The 16,671-nt window shown below is 35.7% G+C and overlaps 1 protein-coding gene across 2 annotated transcripts in view; it reads right to left on the bottom strand.

Annotated features, from left to right (window-relative positions):
• LOC118268865 (integrin alpha-PS1) overlaps positions 1-16,671 on the bottom strand; it is a 75,199-nt gene that overhangs the window by 6,179 nt on the left and 52,349 nt on the right. The window contains exons 2-5 of one of the 2 annotated variants that reach the window (XM_035583631.2): positions 3,394-3,521; positions 2,894-2,917; positions 922-1,039; positions 344-457 (exon numbers count right to left, since the gene is read on the bottom strand). In XM_035583631.2, coding sequence (XP_035439524.2) covers positions 344-457; positions 922-1,039; positions 2,894-2,917; positions 3,394-3,521 — 384 coding nt within the window. The remainder of the gene's footprint in view (positions 1-343; positions 458-921; positions 1,040-2,893; positions 2,918-3,393; positions 3,522-16,671) is intronic. The other variant, XM_050703292.1, reaches the window with a different exon arrangement.

Raw genomic sequence — 16,671 nt, 5'->3', positions numbered from 1 at the left:
TTGTACAAACCCGTTCGTATTTTATGTGACTTGGAAATCGCAACTAACATTTCCTGTTTGACAGTAAATCATGTTTACTTCCCATTAATTTGATGTGGAAAATGAGAAGACATTAAAAAAATCTGTCAGATTTCTTGAAACGACTGAAATTTAGCAACGACAATTTGAAGACAAATTACTGGCTGTCTAAAAAAGATGAAGAGCACAGTAATTAATAACTGTTCTAATTAATTTTGCACAAAAATAAAAATTATAGTGTATTCGATGACTGGTGTCATCAACTATTTTGTAGATTCTTCCCTATGAGATGTAAAACTCAAGTAGTTAAGCTAAATAAATTTACCTGACAACGGATCGTCCTCTACAAGGTTCCATGACATCCACCAGTTCCAATTCATTGCTCAGAGTATAACACAGACCTTGGCCGAATTGCAGTTCTCCCTGTTTACGAATATATCTGAAATTATATGAACATTTTATTAAAAAAATATTGCGAACTGACTAAACATCTAGATCAATAAGTCACACGAAAATCTGGAATCTAGGTCACTAGATGTATTTTAAACAGCACTCTCGTGTTTATTACTTCTTCACTATTTAAAAGTCTGACATACTTTTATTGATGTAGTCAGTCACGTAGCAATCTCTATTTGATTATGTTTGATCGCTATCTTTCCAGCATGGTAATATTATGCTTCTATTCAGCTCGTCAGATATTGAAAACTTTTTATAATGAGTTAACCAAAGAGATGGATTCACAATTTGCATCTGTATAGAACGAGTGATAAAATCTCAATCAAAATACTAGCATGCAGTTGAAGCTCAGTACCGACTACAACCTAGATGTAAAGATCTATATCAGTGAGAAAGAAGAAAAAAGAAAAGATTTCACTTAGTACAACAATTTTCTTCGATACAAACCTGTGAGCGCACACGGCGGCCTTTTTCCCAGGACCCTGACTCCTCACAGACACTCCCAGCCATTGTCCTTCCTTGATCTCATCCGAGTAAGGAGCAGTCAGGTGATCAGAATCCAAATCTATAGATTAACAAACTATCAGTACGTGCAACTCTACACAATGCAATCATCTGTTAAAAAGCGCCGGGTTTAAAATCATAGCAAAAATAAATTAATCTCATAAATAAATGTTTAAGAACAAAATTAATCACATATGTTATTTCATATGGATTATGTTTTACTAAGGTGTTTAGCACAATCTTTTATTTAAAAGCTCAATTAGACACAAAACAAAATTATTTAATGTTCTTAGTTTTAACGCAATTCTAGAACACCATGTTATATAAACTCAACCCAAAAGTAAATCAAAACTGCAAAAGAGTATATTAATTAGATATGCGTTAAACAAAGGCAACTGGTTGGAAAGGTATGGCGGGCTGCCTCTGCCTATGCTTTCAGAAGTTTCAAACTCAATCCCAATAAGAAATTGAATCAGTGATATATTTCGGCAAATGCAAAGCATTGCAACCAGGCGTGTGTAATGCAAGAACAGGGATCTCAAATACTAACAGCAAAGAATCTTGCAAATGCATCAGAAAGTGATACTCTCTGTATCACATTGCACAAACATCGTGCATTTTATAGAACATAGCATTTTGTAAACATGCATCCCCTACTTCATAACAAAACCTCATTTGTAATTTTAACAAACTAAAGTGACAATACTTTTTGTTTTGATACTTTTTATATCGGTACAAACATAACCACTTTAAACCGTGCTTTAATTAGAGCGATAATGGTAGGACATCCATTACGGTCCTGTAGACAGGCAGTGACTTATTGTGTAATTAACCAAATTGGTATTACTTATACATTGTTTAGTGGTTTTAAAATGTTCTATCGATATTAAAAGTGTCGGTTTAAGTGATCAGGGTGTTTGCTAAGGTGACGATATACTCCTGCAACCTGTAATGAATCAATGTGATAAAAACGTGAAGATACGGCTCAAACTTGTGGTCTCGGGTTAATGGACGTTATCGAAGACTACGTATGTTAATTAATTAATTAATATGTAAGTTATTTGGCCCAGCGTTACTTTGTAGTCTCTTGTTAAACTTATTACTCAAAACCAGACATAGATTGGTCTTGACCATATTAGAATAAGAATTTTGTAAGTGCTATTTTCCGCACATTTATACCGAATGTGTTTCGTTAATAACTAATGTTTAGATATTATAGCCAGTCACCTTTAGTTTTATGTTACGAGTTAAGACGTAAATTTTTCACCTGTGAATTAGAATGTTCGTGATTAACCGGTTGATTAAAATTGAAGGCCTACCATATTACGAAGCTGTAACTTCTAACAAGCTCTAAGCCTAAGTTGGTCGTAATCAGCGGAGTCTACACTAAATACGTTTTCGTTCGAGTTTCTTCATAGTTCAGTGCTGAACAGAATATACTCTAGATAACGATCGGTACTTGATATATTGTATGAGTAAATATATAGGTTGCTACTATCTAAAGTGCTGTGTAGCTCAAGCATTGTGACTTTGGTGCTATTGCAAGCAGTTAGTGCTTTATATTATCGTACGAAGGATACATTTTCTGTTGATGGAAACGTTATTATTTTAAGAACTGTAGAGTTATTAAATTTTCATGTTTCGTTAATTTAACACAAGTATATTTTTAACTATTCCATCACAGAAGATGCATCCTCTATAATAAGAACGTGAATTTGATGTTGCAAAATAAAAATCAAACCACTAAGTTAGTGATGTCATGCGTTGCAGTATCATAATGACGGTCCAGCTGGAACTTGAGCAGACAAGAGTTGACGATTAGTAAATCAAAAAAAGTACATTACAGCGATTAGTCGATTAGTCGAAGAGCAAAATGATTAAGAATAAAAGGAGGTTGAGACCACAGCTCACTTACTCGTGTCTATCTTGCCGTACTTCGCTGTTTGGGGCACCACCGACAAAAGACAACATTTTAGTTAAAACTTATATCGATATTTTAGTCGATTACATTGTTGAGAATCGATCGGGTTCCAGCGTTTCCTTCGTATTTGTGAGAACACGCTAGGTACTACTCAGCATGTGTGTTGCGAGCCCTAGATACTAAATTCATGTGTAGATAATTGTCAAGTTTCTAAAGTGATTAACAACAAAACACAGTGTATCTAACGCTATTGTTTTTACTACGTTTAATGTGTGAGTAAACCTTTTTCCTATGAACGTAGTATTTACAGCATTTCTTTTTTAATTTCTGGAAAAAAGGACATAGAATGAACGAGAACAGATGCAAGATATGCAATGAATCAGTGTCCAATAGTTTTGAAGGTTGACAAAAGTCAATGCATGGAATCCATGTTCTAATTCTGTGTGCACTGTCCTTACAAACACTGGTGTCTCAGTAGTGCACTGTCTACTCACTCCTTTTGCCATCAGTGATGATCTGTATGCAGTCAGTCGGGGTTGAAGATACGCTGCATTTCCACAGCGCTCCTGACCTGGTGGTGTTCGGTTGTAGATTTTGACCCAGAGGAGCTCCGACCAGCAACCTGTGAAAAACAGAAAAGAAATATGAATATCAAATAATCTTCATCTTGTCACATTGTCAATCATTATGGAACAGTTAGGTAATTACCTGACTTCTAAAGTTAGGTTAAAAGTTATGTAGTTACGTAACTTTTTGCAATATTGTATTAAAACATATAACCTATTTAATTAGGTGATTATAAACTTACAAAGTCTAGTTTATAGCTGTTTTAATAATATCTCCTAATTACACACATTATCGTAAATAAACCGCTGACTTCTAGAGCGCTTGTAAATTAGATTACTATCACTATTATATTTTAATTGATGTTGTTGTAAACGTAAAAGGAAACGGACGACTCCATCATAACCTTTAATCCACAAATGAGATAACACGTTCAACAACATTGCGTTTTATTCATAAATTCTACAACTTGCAGTTGAATCTAGATAATGGCCACAAACATGTAATTAGGACTAATAAAGAGGTCATTAGTGATAATACAACTGTTGCCTTTTGCCTTCATTATTTATTTCCCGATTGGGGCGTAAAAAGACCGATAAAATAAAACGAGAAACCGATTAAGTGCAGCCTTGGTTACATCTCTATTCGGGAGGACGTAATAAAAACGATAACTCCGATGGAGGATGAACACTGTCATTAAATTATCCTTCCATTCACGTATCTAAAGAAATGAAGTTGAATAAACCGTCACTGTCCATTGAGTTATAACGAGATATGATTGCGGTGCGTTAGTGAGCTTTCATTACATCATTACGCCGATAATGATGGCGGGGGTCGGCGGGACGTGAACAAACGGTGTTCCTACGTAATTATGCGGAGATCAAAGATTACCATGTTTACAAGATCTTCAGAGATAAGGGAGTCACGGGCTACCTCACTGTGACGTTCGTAATATCTAACGGCTTTTTGATTGATGTAGTGGCATTACATTGTGTTTCATACACCTCAGAGGGATAAAAAGAGGTAGGTACTTAAAGTTTTCCAAATATGCCAAAACTATCGCGAAATCTAACTAAACTTAATTTAATTCAAGGATGACTCCTTCGTGCTTAGCATTTGCAGTTTTGCATATAAAATTCAGAGTCAAAGTTCTTTATTGCTGCATCTGCATCGTGTATACAAAAGGTCTTATCAATATTTAAATAGAGGTACATAGTCTTTCTTAAGGCACAGCAAAACAGACTATTATTCCCAAACTTCCACCTAGCACTCCACATCGAGCTGAGACGAGACGAGATTAATTGAGCGTGAACACTCACATAGTCACATACCATATTCGGCGGCAAAACAATCGGGTTTAGAATACAAATCAATATTTATCGTACTAATGAACGCACTCAAGTATTTACTAGAAACCCAAGTAAGTGCCTACTATTTACTACGAATACGAAATATCACGTGGAACTCGTATTATCCTAATGAATATCAAAGAAGTTCTTAGAGATGGTCGACTAATTTGAATACTTAAAAGCCTATTACGTCTTAACAACAATATGCATAGTAATTAATATAAAATTAAAATGCATACAACCAGCAACCGGCTTCACGTCGCATAAAATAAAGCTGTAAATAAAGATGAGATGCGCGAGACCAAATTAGCGTAAATAATTACAGGTTCGATCGTTCCCTTCTGAGCCAGTCATGGCTTAATTAGAGCCGGTGTATTTGCATCGTAATGCTTGTGGAACACTCATTGTTTTCCCGATAAGGCTGGTTAACATTGCAACGGATCCTATACACTAATGCATCTAGTCACGCGTACATTTTCGATTTCATCACACTAAACCAACCATAAATTTAGTCGTAGCATTGCTATTCAAATTAATATGTTTCTTGTGTATTTCTGTACAATTCATCTTCAGATGTCAACGAGTTGTTAACACGAATAATTACGAAATTATAAATAAATAATGCAAGTTTAAAGGCAGCCGATCCATCGATCATCTATCATCGAATCGATTCGAGCGCGCGCCGTGCTCGATCACTCGATAGCAAATAACCGATTCGTATTCAATTTAACATTGGTCACGGGCAGCGGCCTCTGTGATTATACATACGTAGCTTCGTCTACCACATGCCCATATGCATTTAAATGAACATAAATCATTACTAACCCCGTCGCGTGTCGTCTCTTACTTGACCGTATTAACAAACCACTTTCGTGCCTATTATGGGAATGTAACTTTAATGACTGATTTGATTCATCAAAAAACGATAACTTTTAATTTATTATCCACCCATTTTAGTTTCATTTAGGTTTTAAGCTGCTTTGTGCAACGGTATCAAAATCGTAAGTCTAAGGTTTCTAAACAGCACAACAGTGACTGCATTACTCCACCCACACGGTGTAAGGGTCGACGTACTCAAAGTTAGGAATAAGGAAAGCTTTTACAATTAACAGCTCATTGTTTTGCCTGATGTTGCGACATTCCCTTATCTAAATATTTCGTTAGGAGCGAGAAAGCCCCGTGTTCTAAATTTGAGTTGAACAAATAACGCAGTGTAACGTCCCGTGCGACCGGAGCGCGGCGCGTTGATACCAAAGCTCTGTCTGTAGTACTGAATACTTCCGCGTGGGTATCGTATCGAAGATGATTAGTTTTTGTTATTGCAAAAGGCGATCGGTCAGACCCTCATGATCAATTTACAGCACAAAGGGATCATTTATGGTGAAACGGTGCTCTGCGCCCACATCGTGGCGATCGATCGTGCCCTCATTGGGGTTACCCGCAGAGTGCGCCTACGCCGCGTGTTTATTACACCGTACCTACAATAGATAAATTAAATAAATTGTAAGACAATATGTTTGCGAACTTAACCCGTGGCTTCCATTAACCGGTAAAATGCTAACAAAGTCAACGTCTGTCGAAGACCGCTCCTAGTTCGAGTCTCGTGTTTCGTATCCTTGGGCCGCGCCCAGCACTGTGAAGGGCGATAAATACCCATCAACAGTCAGCCTATCTATCCTTGACATCGGCCGATAGTGCCACCATATTGCACAACCATTTAGATAGCCATTACAATAAGAATGCATTCCGTGGGTGGCCATCAATCTTTCTTTGAGAGCTTTACGGTTTCTTGACATGTAAAGAATGTTTAAATGTCAAGTTGATGATATTTGGGGGACCAGATACTAAAATTAACGTCGACGACGTATTTGTAGGTGCGACCGCATCACAAAACTGTTGATTTACGAGTGCAATGCGGTATTTAAGGAAATAAAAAACACGCTATTACTATTGTTGGCTGGAAGATGAACAATCAAAATTAGATTGATATACAAACAAACTACTCGTTTATAAATTAAATTATCGGTGACATTGGTCAATTGACCACTTGTCAAATTTTAATATAGGCAACAACTTAATGTTGAGCTCGATAAAACTATTTGATCTATTGTGGGTAATATTCGATTAAGTCAATTGTGGAGATCAAAGAGCGGCGGCCGGGAATCAGATAAATGATAATGTGATAGTGGCGTAGCGTTGAATGGAATGCCTACACGCACACTACGTGCCTATGCGGCCCTACGTGAGCACACGTTGACAGAAAGTATGCACTTTGTGATCTCAATAGATTTCGGTTAACAAAAGTAACATTAACTTATTAAAATATAAGTTCCTTTGTAACAAATCATTCAGTATTGAAAAATACACATGAATAACTTACAACTAGATTATTTAAAACCGTAGCGGTGGATTGTCAAGTTACATAATAACATAAACAAAAATGTATTATTTATTTTTAAATTTTTTGTTTTGTTTTACCATCAATGCGAACAATATAAAATTTTCCTTAAATAATGCTTTTAAAGGTCCAATTTACTACCCTATTATTATCATAAAAATAGATATTGTCGCGGTTTAAACGAATCATTATAAGTGTCTTCGTTATGTGGTTTATGCGGTATGAAACAGGATATATCTTAACATTAAAATATGAGGCTTAACCAGACCAACAAGAACGTACAAAAAATAATATGGAACCAGAATAAATTGTCTTTTTTTATTCCAGCTACCTACTGAACAAGTATTATCTTTTCAATGAATGACAAAAATTCAGATTGTTTATTTAAAATCGTTAAGGCATTCTTTCTCCTTTCAAGTTTAAATCAACATAGCTCAGTAATGGCTCTGAGATGCTGATGAATTATATGAAAAATGTTAACATTGTTAAATTTAAATACGAAGCTACGAGTAAAAACGATGGAAGAAATACCAAAATGTAGATTGCTTTAAAGCTACTTTTTATGCAGAATTATTTGTAAATCCAGTTTTTCGAACTGCATTTCTCGCATGTAAATTCCTGAATGTTTTTCGTTTTGTATTTTTTAAAGAGGTTCGTGGTGATAGTTTGGCGAGGCAAGGTACAGGAGCAGATCAACCTAAAAGAATCTGTCAAATTTCTTCAACAGACTTTCAACTTTACCTTCTTGTGTTAAAGTCGAAAATCTAGTGTAAGAGTTTGACAGTTTCGAATATGTTGATGTGCGTTTGTACACTCGCCGGCCGTCGCCGGTGGTCCACCGCAAACAGTGCCCGCGTCCATTGTCCAAACTTTATTGTCATAAGTGTCTACATGAGGTCGCTGCTCCATCTCCTTGTAACATCGACCCTTCACGACAAACGGTTATTTAATGGCTACTAATAGCTTAGAAAAAAAAGAAAAGTGCAATTTTTTCTTTACTATATTTTTTATTTTATTTAGATAGGTTTATTTATCTTTATCATCTAACCGAAATGTATAAGTAGCTTAAAAAAGTAGCTCGAAACGTTTTAAATGTTTTCTAAACCTTTTTGCTCTTAACCGCTGCACAGTTCAAGAAAACATTGGTCCGGAATCATTCGCAAAAGGAACGCGCACGCGCCTCATCGTGTGTGGCGCAAATTGTATGGAAATAAGCGGACAAGTGCAATGAGATTTGTTCAATGACCAGTAGACTAGCAAATTGCTACAAAGCTATTATCATCCTTTGTGTTTACTTTGAAGTTGGACTGTCACTCCCTAGGGCATCCACAAATAAGTATTCCACTAACAATTAGTTGAAAGACTGAAGGGATCTCTTGGTGATCATTAAAATTCTTTATAAATAAACAAAAGAACAACGATTTTGTTGCCATTGACCGTGACTGACGCAAAGGGTCAAGAGCCAGTCAATATACAATTTAGTTGACACTTCATCATAACATTTTTATTCCTTTAACAGCCAGTGACAACAGGACAAAGAAATCTCATAATATGAATTTATAAACAATTGTTTTTATTGTCGACTTTCTCGATTGTTCAGTTACGATGTAGTGGGAAACCTCTTAATTAAGTGCAGAAGTAATTACTTGACTATGTAAGAGCTTTTGCTAGATGTTTATGGGCCATGAATGGAGATGCTAAGTTTATGGTGGCTTCTTGCACTTGGTATAAAAGTTGCCATCAATTTATTTGAAAGTCATGCTCAGTGAAGATGGCTTTAGTTTTTGTTCTTATCTTGACAAGAAGTTTAATTGTAATTATGTCAAAAATAATTGACTAAATTGTTCTCTTCAAAGACTGACTGGAAATTTGTAGGTTTACAATAAGCCAAAGTCATTCAACTGAATTTAGTAACTAAACAAAAGTCAACCTTTTAGATTAATCTTTAAGGGCTGAAATTGTTTGATCGTGCTGCAAGTGACACCTCGAGGCACTGAGTCCATTATGCATCATCTTCGGTGACATTTAGAATTTATTACCGCTGTCGGCGTGGGGCGAGCGACTGACGAAACACAAGAAAGTATGAAAGTGCTTAGATTGCAATGTCACGACACCGCCGTAACTTACTGTACGGTACCTACGCAAGTACGCACTGTGCTTACTTGTTTGCCTTTGTAACTAATTTTGTTCCTTCTTGTAACTTTAAGTAGTTAAGTTTGTGTCTTTCACACGGTCTTTTTTAATTAAGTGCTTACTTAGCCTTGTTTCATAGTCTTCTACATGTTTTAACAGTACTTACCTTTACATACAAAAAGTAAAACTTCTACTTAGGTACAAAAGAATGTTAATGCAAAAAACAAGCTCCATTTTCGTCTTAAACGAACCGAAAGCTTTGAGACTTGCCTGAAATCGTCCTAAAATATTTCAAGCTAAAGCAAAAACTGATCTATTGAATAAAGTCAATTAAACAGAGGATGTGAGAAGATATAAAAATAACATATTAGTTGCGAAGAAGTCGAGCTGTCGCCTGTCGCTATCGGGTGGCGAGATCGCTCATTAGCGCTGTTCCACGATACCAGCGGTTCGTGACTGAGCCATGTTCTTCGTTACTGGCTTAGAGTCTGTCCACATCTCCACGTCACGACGTCAACGTGGAACGGTACGGCAACGTGCAACATTGACATGATGTGACAATCTACGTTGACTTCACGTTAGAATGCACGTTATGACGTAGAAACGTTGCATATCACAGTGCTTTGTATAATTTTGATTCTTCTTGAGTAACCTACGTCAGGAATTCATTAATTGAATTAATAGAGGGTGAAAATACTGCAATGAAATATATGTACATGATAAACGATAGTATTCTTGCTATTTGCGACGTGGATTTTACCTCAACGTGAATTTATGCTACCAAACGTGCACGTCACGTCAACGTAACGTAACCGCATCGTTCCACGTTGACGATGTTACGACCTGAAGACATGGACAGGCCCTTACTGGCCGCTCCAAGTGTCACAGCAATGTTTTATAATCATCCATATATCATGCACGCCTCAATAGTACACCTCTGACACGCTTTCTCGTGCCAACTGCGATGACAAGTTATTAATTTTCTAAACAAAGTACCTTGAGTACCTACTTTGGAGGCTGTTTTTGTTTATGAACTTGTAACTTTCTTCGATGATTATATTATTTTCTTCTTAAACTTTTAATGGTTATGTCGTCTCTTCATAATTAGGTAATAAATAAATTAACACGTTATTAATGAAGACGTCAAAAGCAAGCTCACGTTTTTAAGTATGTCAGCGTATCTGAGCATCTATGTATGTATACTAGCTGATGTTTACCACTACTAAAGAATATCTAAGTATACATTTAATATTATAATGATGGCGCAGTGTCCCTCCGGCTACTGCACAGCCTACAGGATTGATTCCCATACGGAATAAATATTAATGGCCCACAGAACCACAGGTAGCTTTTCCGGTGGGTGTGATGTGTTTCCGAAATTTATATTTAAAGATATTACCATCGTAGGTGAGTCCTTTAAACAGGGTAATCTTAATCCTGGTTTTTTTATAGAAGAAATCTACGTGTGGATTAAACTTTTTTAACACATCTTGTAGCAATAGTGTCAACTAACGATTTATTTTCCCATCTCTACAATTTTACTCCAAACTTGTGTGTTCCCAGCGGGTTTATTATTTCCTTGTTCTTTTGTTTTTCTCAGTGTCTTGTAACTCCGCCCTTTATGTTTATTGATTCTTGTTTTCAGGAAATAGAATGAAACATATTCTATCCCAGTAATGTGATGTAAACATTTCGCAATGAGGAATAGTTAGATGTCTAAAAATCATCTAATATTACCAGTTTAACAGACGTTTTATAAGAGCTAGTTCATAACTTTACCTTACATCAAAAAAATAACAAAGCAGTCAAAATATTTGTAAACAAATCTCAAAGATAGAAAATCCTCATTTCATGTCAAGAACGAATAAAAATAATTACAAGAAAACACAACAAACTACATCTTTGTAACTTATTCAGACGTTTAACATAACACACAGCACTTAATGTTCCTTACTAATGGTGAACATAACCATTTGCCTTTCACTAAGCACAGATAAATAATAACAAAGTTGTTTCAAAGGGAATTGAATCAGTTCCCAGTATTCAATGGAGAAACAAAACTAAATAAACTTTACTTAGGGCGGGAACACACGACGACGTAGGTAAGCGCAGTTTGCAAAGTTTGTGGAAGTTGTAAAATATTTTCATTTTATTTTTACTTCTGAAAATCAGTAGCATGTGGTTACTTTGACACTAATTAGCTTTGTTAGCTTACAGCTTCTGGCAACTCATTGTTTCTCAATTTGCAAAGCTATACAAGTCCTCTAAAAATCTGCATAAATCTATTGTTTTCATCTTAATCCTGATTTTTGAACAACTGGGATCTAATCCTGTTTAAATTCCGTCTTGGATAATTAGTACCATTTTTTCCCTAACTAATCAATTCTGGAATGTAATATAATTAACTTAAAGGTGCAAGAAACGCACCCTCCTGCAGACAAAATCTGTCAGGAACGCAAATTACTTTCTGTGTTCTAATTTTAAAACTCATCAACTTTTAGTGAAGAGAATATGTTCTATATTCTCCTCATTTTTATTTAAAGTTGCATTTGGAAAAACTATTTACGTGTATAAAGTAACAAATACACTCTTTTCATAGTAAATTGTTGTAATGCTTAGAGTTAGCGAATAATTTCTAACTTGTTTTAAACTAAAGTTTAGAAAATAAACTTAAGTGAAATTACAACCATGTCGTGACGTTATACATATTATTGTTTCCGACAGTTATATTTAACTATTAATTTTCTAAGTCATTCTACACTACTTTGCTACTAAACCAACTGTATCAAATGATTATAATGTCGTTTGTGCAGGCCACCGTCTACCGTCCACTGTCCAGTTGCTAACCGTCTCTTCTACACATATTTGTTTGAACATTCACACGCAACCGTTCGCTATTTATTTACTCGTTTTGTTGTTTATATAACGTTTACCATTCATAAATTTATGTTTAAACTTAAAGTAAATGAACTTCTGGGGTATTTTAACTAATAATAAACGAATTTTTTTAAAGTTACATAAGATTGATAGATTCATAAAAAGATCTAAAATGTAGGCTAAAGTTCAGTTTTATTGTCTCTAATTCTTCAATTACAAAAAGAAATGAGCATTTATATAATAAAATGGGTTTTAATAAAAAATCTTCAAACAAATTTCACGGAGTATGATAATAAAATACACAAGAGTGCGCACTCTATAAACAGCGGTACTTCACGAGGTGGCTGCTACATTAATATTCAGCTCCTTTGACACCTAGGCCTGGTCGTTCTAGCGAACAAACAATACTGGATTATCCACAGAACTGCTTCGCGACAGAATTATGTAAAACTATAAATCATGATAGAGTACAACTACACGCAGAGGCAGCATCGCGCTGATTATCGCGAACCTGTTTACCATGGAGTAAATATTAAATGAAGTACTTATTTTCAAACTTGAAGTAAATCAGATTGCTTATGATAAACTAAGGAAAGTTGGGGTTGATCCGGAGCTGCGGACTACCTAGCGGGTTTATCGGGGTTCCGGTTCGAAAAGCAGGAGTAGGAACTGGGTGGTTTTTAGTCAGTAAGAGTCTGACACTTTCGCCTCGCCCAAGGCGAGAGAAGTCATTGCATGATTTCCTCCTCAAAAAAAAAGGAAAGTTGGGGTGTATAATAATTCGACATAAAATTGTAAAGCCTTCATATCTCTCATGCCATGTGATTACTCAAAATTGATCATCTGCATATTTAGAAGATAATCAAACCCTTTTAATTACAAACTTTTTCGTAAAGACCAAAAAAAATCACTTAAGTCACACATAACACTCCATTCACTACATACTCCGTGTATGTACAGACAGAGGGTAAATAATGGTGGATGGTGTGCATTCGTTGCAGCCTGCAGGAGTGTGGGCGGGCAGCGTTCTAGCGCAGTAAATATGCTGGACCGCTGCACTAATCGAGCTGGAATTACGGGGCTTTGTATGTTTAGGTGACTACTTGCTTATTTTGAGACGACATAGTAATAGCGTGTTTATTGAGTAACTTAAATATGTATAACAATGTGTGTGTATATTTCGTTATAACATCGCCTTGGAATATTCTGTTATGATGTTGTAATTGTGTTTTAATAAATAAATAAATAATATAATATAATATTTTAAGTCTCTCATATTATTTAAAAGTAGATTATAAGATGTTTGCCTACTTCTCAATTATTCCATTCATCAGTGTCATTGTGATTATTATGTAACTAAACAAACAAATAAATATAAATAATCATATACAATCGGATTAAGATTATTAGAAAATCACTACTAAATAGATGCGAGAAGAGAGTTGTACATAAAACAGGTCACCATTGTACCTAACTACACCTACACATAAATAAAAAGAACAGAAGACCCGGAACACACAAACACATACACACTAATTCAATCCTACTAACACTGGCCATTATATTTGTTTCAAAGTAAGAACATTAAAACAAATTAATGTGCAGTAAAATAACATTAAGAAAACTTAGTGGGTAGAAACTCGGTGTACAACTGTGTGGGATACTTGACAATCGTTATATAGACCAACCGTTCATATTAAACGGCATGTTAAACTGTTAGGAGCTATTTAATATCAACGCCGCACTCGTATTTGTTGTTAACGCGGCAATTTCTCTTTATGATTCGAAATTATTGTGCGTTATGGAAATGTGGGGACTGGCGGTCTATTTATTTTCTAAGTTACGAGTGTGTTGTTTATTAAACGGTCTACTTTAACAAACGAGGAAGGTTTAGTGACCTTGTGGTACTTAAAGTTTAGAAAAAAGTTCAGATTTGGGATAGCTGTGCAAAGTTTCGGTCAATAGGTTTTCTTTATTTTTTGCTTAAATAGGCACGAAACAATGATAGTAGATCTTTCTATCCAGGCTTTCCTTAGCCTCACGTCGGTCTCATTCTTGACTGATAAATTAATATATCGAAAAGTGCAGATACAGCCTAAGGAATTGTTTCACAATGTCTGGATAGCCGCTATGTATCAGACAATTTTCAAATTAAGAACATAATTTGTATGCATTATCTGTCACATAGTTTTTCGAGCACATATATGAAGATGATTTAAATGCAGAGCTATTTAACAGAAAATTTTTAATCACATAACATTACTACACTAAATACTAACACCATAAACGTTCTAAGATTTACAACGGAACAACAGTGATAGAGTTCATTTACGTACACCGTTTGTAACATAAAGCAGGTCTAAACATAGAAATAGCCGTTTACCACAATAGATGCAATCAGAGCTACTTACGCGTTGTTCTCCACAAAACGGTTCGGACGCGAGCATTGACCAGATCTTAAAGTTTGCTAAACGCTATCGATTAGCACTAAGTCCACTAACACAAGCTACGTAATGTACCGGTGAATGTCTGTGGGAGTTGGCCGGTATGGCCGGGACAATATTTACCCAGGCCGAAGCTTTCTCACGCAGCGGTGCGCGGCGCGGGACACTACGATCAGTAAAAGTCAATAGTCGAAAATATTGTTTATGTAACAATTTCGAGCTAGTGATAATGAGTAGTGGACGTCATATATCAGTAACTTGACTTCACTTTATTTACTTTTCGAAATGCAGACCAAAAAGTAATTCTCACAAGTTACAATTGCGTGACGTAAGAATGCGGTTGCTATATTTAATATCGTCGTCATACCAATTAATTAAAATGCCTATCTCATATGCAGTAACAATAAAACAAATTACTTGTCTCTCACTACATGCGTTTCGCAACACAACTAATTTTACTGCGAGTACAACTCGAAGTGCAGTGACAGAAATACCTCCCTGTTCTAACGTCATCCCTCACGGAGTATTTATAGAGCAGAGTGCGAGACCACTCGCGATTTAGGCCGACGACGCAAACGCATACGACTTGCACACACGTGCAACATGCAAGAAACCAAACAAACCATCTGCTTACTTAACAGATTTATATTTATGTTTATTTATAGTGGTGGTAGTAAAACATCATAATTTTGGGCAATGTTTTGATCTACATATTTCAATCAAAGAATTTACTTTCCAAATGAAGATAAAATCGTGTCTGTACCAGCTGTGGTAACCATTAAAATGCAATCGCAGAAATTGTGGAATATTTAGCTACCTCCACCATCATTAAAACAAATTCACGCCCTTCAAGATTCAAAAGAAGATCCGGAATAGTATTTCTATCTTCAATTCCAAAACCTCAGTATAAATCGGTCAAGTGCACAGGCCAGTCTAGTCGGCTAGTGATATAAAAAGCATAGGAATAGTTGGCCTTGTGCTGGCAACATTGTCACAAACAGGAAGAGGCAATTGAGCGAATGAGTCGGCGAGCGCGATTCTGAAACGTTGAATGGCCTGATCACGTGTGAACTAGGCCAGTGGGTAAGTCAATGACCTCACTAGATCACGAAGAATGTCATAAGGATATCGATTGTGATCATGGTATTGTGCGCCGCTAAACCATTGTAGAAATTGAAGTCAGAATTCTGGGAACCACCAACCATTCTTTCATTGTCATTTACATGATCTAATATTGTTCTAATGCAAATTATAATTTTACCAATGTTTCAATTTGCTCTTATTCTTCAAATTTAAGGAAAAGAACAATTGGTAAAGACCATAGATATCATTGCACTTAAGTCAGGAACATTAGACCACCTACCGATTACTCTTAAAGAAGCTACCGTTACAACGTAGCAAATTCCATTAATCATTTTACATATTCATCACAAAACCATTTTCGTATAACATATCAGTTCATAAAATCATCGAGGAACATTCATCATCTCCAATATGATGACATTTCAGCCAATTAGCGGATGTTTTGTGCGCGGTATCGAGATAATACACGAAGGTCCCATATACGGCGCATCCTTATTGGGTGAAATTTAAACTGATTGGTGGACAACGTGACTGGACAATACACTAAGCACTACAGAACATAAGTAAGGACTAAAGGCAGAATTAACCCTTATGCGTTAGTCACTAATTGGGCCCTAACTTGGATATCTCTTAGGCATTTCGATGAAAGTTCTTAATTAAATTCTGTTCGACTGTTTTGCCTAGTGTAGTGTGTATGGGAGATGTTCCTTTAAATAAATTTTGCATATAAAGTATTTACATTTAATTAAGTATGTACAAGAAGCACTGCGCTTTTCCTCATAAACTTGTGAAAAGTGCGATTTCTAGAATCTCCAATCAGGTATCATGTTGCGTGGATCATACAGATATATCTACATACTAACGTATGTTTAGTGCAGTATCTTTAACTTTTTATTTCTATTAATAATTTTATGAAATAAACAA

Source organism: Spodoptera frugiperda, chromosome 2 (genome assembly GCF_023101765.2).
Source record: "Spodoptera frugiperda isolate SF20-4 chromosome 2, AGI-APGP_CSIRO_Sfru_2.0, whole genome shotgun sequence".
Classification (NCBI taxonomy): Eukaryota; Metazoa; Arthropoda; class Insecta; order Lepidoptera; family Noctuidae; genus Spodoptera; species Spodoptera frugiperda.
This window is presented reverse-complemented; position numbering and strand designations above follow the sequence as displayed.